Here is a 4,710-nt window from a genome sequence, read left to right as displayed (position 1 = left end):
GCTCCAGAGGGCAGTGGGTACCACAGTTACATGCTCACCAGGAACCTGTCCACTCACCCTCAGCCCTGCCGGCATGAGGAATCCTGAATCCAGCCTGAATTCCCACGCCAGCAGAAAGCACAGCTGGCTTGAGGGAGGTGACGTAACCCTGCAGCATGTGTCAGAGCCAGGCCACTAACCCGGCCTTGGCAGAGCCCTCGCTGCCTCTCCAGCTGCCTACGACCTCCCGTTGCGGTCCCATTCAGGTTGCAACCTCTTTGGTATCAGCTACGAGGGTGTGTGGTGCTCAGGGGACCTGGTTCCTCCAAATGCCATGTGATGCAACCAGCTACCGACGTGCCAGCAGTACCTTGAGTGCCCCTTCTTCAGCTTATTCATCTACAGCAAGATACCCACGCTCTGGGTGACTTGGAGGAAAGGAAAGGAGGGTGAGGGGATGGAAAACGCTAGATAACATCGCTTCGCAATATTCCCACCACCAAGGGACTGGGTTGAAATTGCTCCTTTCTCCAAATCTCAGTTGGAGCTTTCAGTATGAACTGAGAAGTTGTTTTGTAATTAAAAAAAGTCATCATGTGTCAATCTGCTCTGGGTGAAAACACAGGAAAGAATCAGAAAAGAAATATGATGCTTTGCCACCAGCTGCATGTGTCGCCACTCAGAGAGGATGAAAGGAAGACCCAGGGACCGGTGGCAGGGTCATGCCAAAGGCTCCCGAGTCCCTTTTGCAGCTAACGCGCTTGGAAGTGCATCTCATACATCTTGGATTGTCCTGAGCGCCGCCTTCGCTTCAGCCACCATCACTGAGATTTGCTAAGAGGAGCAAAGAATGGAACGGTGAGGTCAGGACAAAAGAGCAAACAAAACAAAACAAAACATGTCTCATAAAAAAGTACATCTCATATGTAAACATACAGGAAAGGGGGGTTGTCAGGCACGGGATCAACCACGTTACTGTTTTAAAAATGACGACAACGACAAAAATGAACAATACAACCTCTGTCGTCAGCAACAAATAATAAAAATCACATCACAGCTCTTGTTCACATGGCTGATGCCGGCTGACCCGCAAGGAGCGCGCAGCCCCCGCGCGTGCCCGAGTCCCCGCGGTTGTGCTGTAAACCAGACTCTCACGTGCCGCGTGCAGCTCTGGCATCATCCCCGAGCACTTTGGTGGTCAGGGGCCCTACACTGGTGGGGAGGGAAGGAGAGAAGACAACGGGGGGGGTGGGGTTTCTTTTTTTTTTTTCTTTTTTTCCTTTGTTTTTTGTTTTCAGTTCAGTCTTCCTGCACTGGCAGAGAGATGGTTTGAACAACTCCCTGGTCTTTTCTCTTCTCTGAAACATTTTGCAGAAGAAGGGTGAGCTTTTCGTAACTTTTGAATGCTTTGTGTGGGGAAGAGGGTGTGAGTGAGATGACTGAGAAGTGTTCCACAAGAAACAAACATTTGATTCCACACGTCCTCTTTTTTTCTTTTTTTTTTTCTTTTTTTTCCTTATGTACAATCCACATACTTAAAACATCCAGAAGGAACCACATCAAGCAACAAATTCAAGCCTTGTGGACGTTCATCTTGAAATGTAACGCAGGTCCTGGTTCATCTTTGCTTGATGTTCACCCATGCTTGCAGGGGATCCTGGTTTGCTTTTGGTTTGGGAGACTTTGGTTTACCTTTTCCTTAGGCATCATTTGGCTCTATTCATTACCAAAAGGAGTAAAGTAACGGTGGCTGATTAAGTTAAAGCTATCGGTGCCCAGTTGAGTTCCTCCTAGTAGGGTCTCCAGACTGACTCATCCATCCTCCCAGTAGTCGTCATGGTCGTCGGCGAGTTACTGTGGCTCCCGTCTGCATCCACCCCATCATTCTGATTGCCCAGGTTGGGATTCATTAAGTTGTTCCCTGCTGAGGCACTTGTACAAGAAGAGAGCATCCGGGTCGGGGAGCGCTCGCCGCCCGCCACCATGGAGAACTGGTAGGAGCCCGAAGAAGTGCCATAGTACAAATGATAGGGAGAAGGGTTGGCCTGGAAGGGTCCACTTTGGTTTTGCGTGGAGCCGGGGTAGGGGGGTGGCAGGTAAGTGTGATGGAAACGTGTTGTGGTGGGCATGCTGGTCATGCTGATGCCCCCGATGCCCGTAGCGGAGGGTGTCGCGGTGTAAGGGAAGGCAGCGGACATGGCACCGGGGTAATGCATCCGTGGGTCGGAGAACCTGGTCTCGGTCAGCGCCGGCAGCGTTGGGAAGGAGCGATCAAACTGCCGGGGGTCAGAGAAGGGGCTCAGATCTGATGTGCCTGTTGGGATGGAGAAAGAAAGTAGGTGGTTAGAGCAGGTAACCTTACGGCTTGTAGACTTTGTCCTACAGCCTGGGCCATCCCCTACCCAAGGAATTAAAAGTCAAAGAGAAAAATCATCTCTTGGATCTGCCAGGGAAGAGAGCTAGAGAACTTAAATACAAAAATCTTAAACCCATTTGTTTAAGTTGTTCCCATTTCCTGTCCTAAAATTTGTTGTTTCCTATCCAAGAAGGGACACATCTAAGCTGACTTCTCCAGGGGTCTATTCATCTCTGGCAGATTAAAAAAAAACACACCCCATAAACACAGAAAAAAAAATGTTTAGCCATTACATCAGCTGTGTAGTAAATAAATGGATGCAGGCCCCAGACGGCCGGTCCCTGAGATAGTCGGTGGTGTATATACACACACACGGAGACAGAGAGGAAAAGCTGGAGTCCAGACCAGCCTGCTAAGCCTTCTTGTGGGTGGCCTGTTCGTGCTGATACCATCAGGGGATGGAGCTGATAAACACACAGCTGAAAACTCCCAAGCTAGGAGCCACAATATCCCTCTGCTTCATTTCTCTGGGTATTTTGTTCTTTCCAAGAGGATAAAGAGAGTGAGAAATTCAGGCTTTCTTCTGCTGGGGGAAGGGAGATTTGGGTCAGTGTGGTGGGGTTGTACCCAGCTCCCTCGGGTGCTGGAGACCCCCATGACTTTTCTTGGGGTTCTACACCCAAAGTGGGTCACATCCAGCTTGTAACTGGAACAGGATCTCTGCCCAGTGCTGCCAGGCCCCATTCTGCTGCAGGAAGCCCAGGTTAAAGATGGGAATTCAAACCAGCAGATCCTCGAGACTTTTCTGTGGCTCCCTCAGCTCTCCTGAGACCATTGCCGTTTCCTTACAGAGCCCAGCACACCCCTGAGACAGAGAGACATGAGTTTTGTTCTCCAGAGAGAGATGCAAAACCCCTGTCCTAGAGATCTCAGTGGCCCAGGCCAAGCTTTACACTGGTTATGCAGGAGGACATGGCCAGGAATGCTGTGACTGCACCTTTCTCAGGTTTTTAACACCCTTCATGAGATGACAATCTCTAAAAAGAGCAGTTCTAGCCCAAAACGCTTGGCTGATGCACTGAGCTCAAAGCCTTGGCCAGCTGGAGGTGGCTCTTCATCCTTTCTGTTTACTCCCCAAATCCCTATTTTTCCTCTGTTAAAAGCAGGGGAATCAGGCCTGCTTTGGTAGTGGGATGTCATCTGGCCTCACTGACATTTTTTGGTCACATTGGCTGGATTTTGAATCAATTGAGAGCAAGAAAATGTGTGAGATGTGTACGATAAACACGCTTGGTTTTAGATATGCATATATATACAGACACACGCATGATTGTATATTTGCTGCACACGCATAGGGATGTGTGTTTTATACATATTTATGATGATGAAGCATTTTTAAGTTCTCAGGGCTGGTGTTCCAGGCCCTGCAGCATTTCTCCAGGAAAAAATACTGGAGCTAATCCCTTCCAGCTAACTGGTGTCATGGGCACACTCTGGAGGAGCAGATATGGAGGGGACTTGTGATCTGAACCCTCTTTCTCATCCCAGGTGAGTCCCTCAGCCATCAGCCACTGGAAGGAGAAGGGTAGAGGAGGTTCCTCCCTCCCTTCCAGCTGTTTTGTGGCTGATCAGCAGCGCCTGCCTTCCCACGCAGGCTCCAAGAAGGAGAAAGGCGGGGGAGCACCTGGTTTGTGAACGTGGCTGTGGCTTTGGTGTGCGATAAGAGAGGAGCAGCTCCAAGCTGTCACGAATCACACTGCTTTGCACACACCCGGGGCTGGATGGAGCAGAGTCGAGCGTGGAAGCCGCTGCCTGGCCGGGGGGCCGTTCCTCTTGCATGCTATGTGGAGGGGTAGTGTGCATGGGCTGGCTAGAAAAGCACAACACTGCGAAAAACGCTCACAACTGACCAAAATCAACTTGGTTTCACGTATCAGCCTACCAGCAGGATGCTCTACCCCATCCCAAAGCCGTGCTACTGCAAAAGCAGCACCAAAGCTGCTGTCAGGCACTGTGAGCTGAGGGTTGGAGACCAGCTCTGCAAGAAGCTGCTTGACCAGAGCCTGTAGCTTTAGCACTCCAGCATCATCACAGGATCATGGGACAAAAATCCTGGCTGAACTTGGACTGGAGAGAAAAATGACTATTTTCTGAATACCTCCTTCTTACATGCACGCAGCCTGACACTGTGGTCCAAGTAGCTGGACTGTTCTGCCATGCACTGAGAGAAAGCAATCTTGAAATACCCCCCAGCCCCCTGAAAACCCAGACTGCTGCTGCTCACTAACTTTCCTGAGAGCAGATGACAATCTCCAGCAATCAGACCGCACTCCTTCGTTAGCTTTCACATGCCTATAAATAATATTCCATAAAAT

The 4,710-nt window shown here is 50.0% G+C and overlaps 1 protein-coding gene across 1 annotated transcript; it reads right to left on the bottom strand.

Annotated features, from left to right (window-relative positions):
• Window positions 1–1,715: 1,715 nt before the first annotated feature.
• On the bottom strand, window positions 1,716–2,293 carry LOC104530469 (runt-related transcription factor 3; the record flags this gene model as incomplete). Its single annotated transcript, XM_010175056.1, has 1 exon — window positions 1,716–2,293. A coding segment is annotated over one exon (524 nt), but the record flags the coding sequence as incomplete, so codon positions are not given.
• Between the last annotated feature and the right edge of the window lie 2,417 nt (window positions 2,294–4,710).

This window comes from Antrostomus carolinensis, unplaced genomic scaffold, assembly GCF_000700745.2.
Source record: "Antrostomus carolinensis isolate BGI_N321 unplaced genomic scaffold, ASM70074v2 scaffold31929, whole genome shotgun sequence".
NCBI classification, from domain to species: Eukaryota; Metazoa; Chordata; class Aves; order Caprimulgiformes; family Caprimulgidae; genus Antrostomus; species Antrostomus carolinensis.
This window is presented reverse-complemented; position numbering and strand designations above follow the sequence as displayed.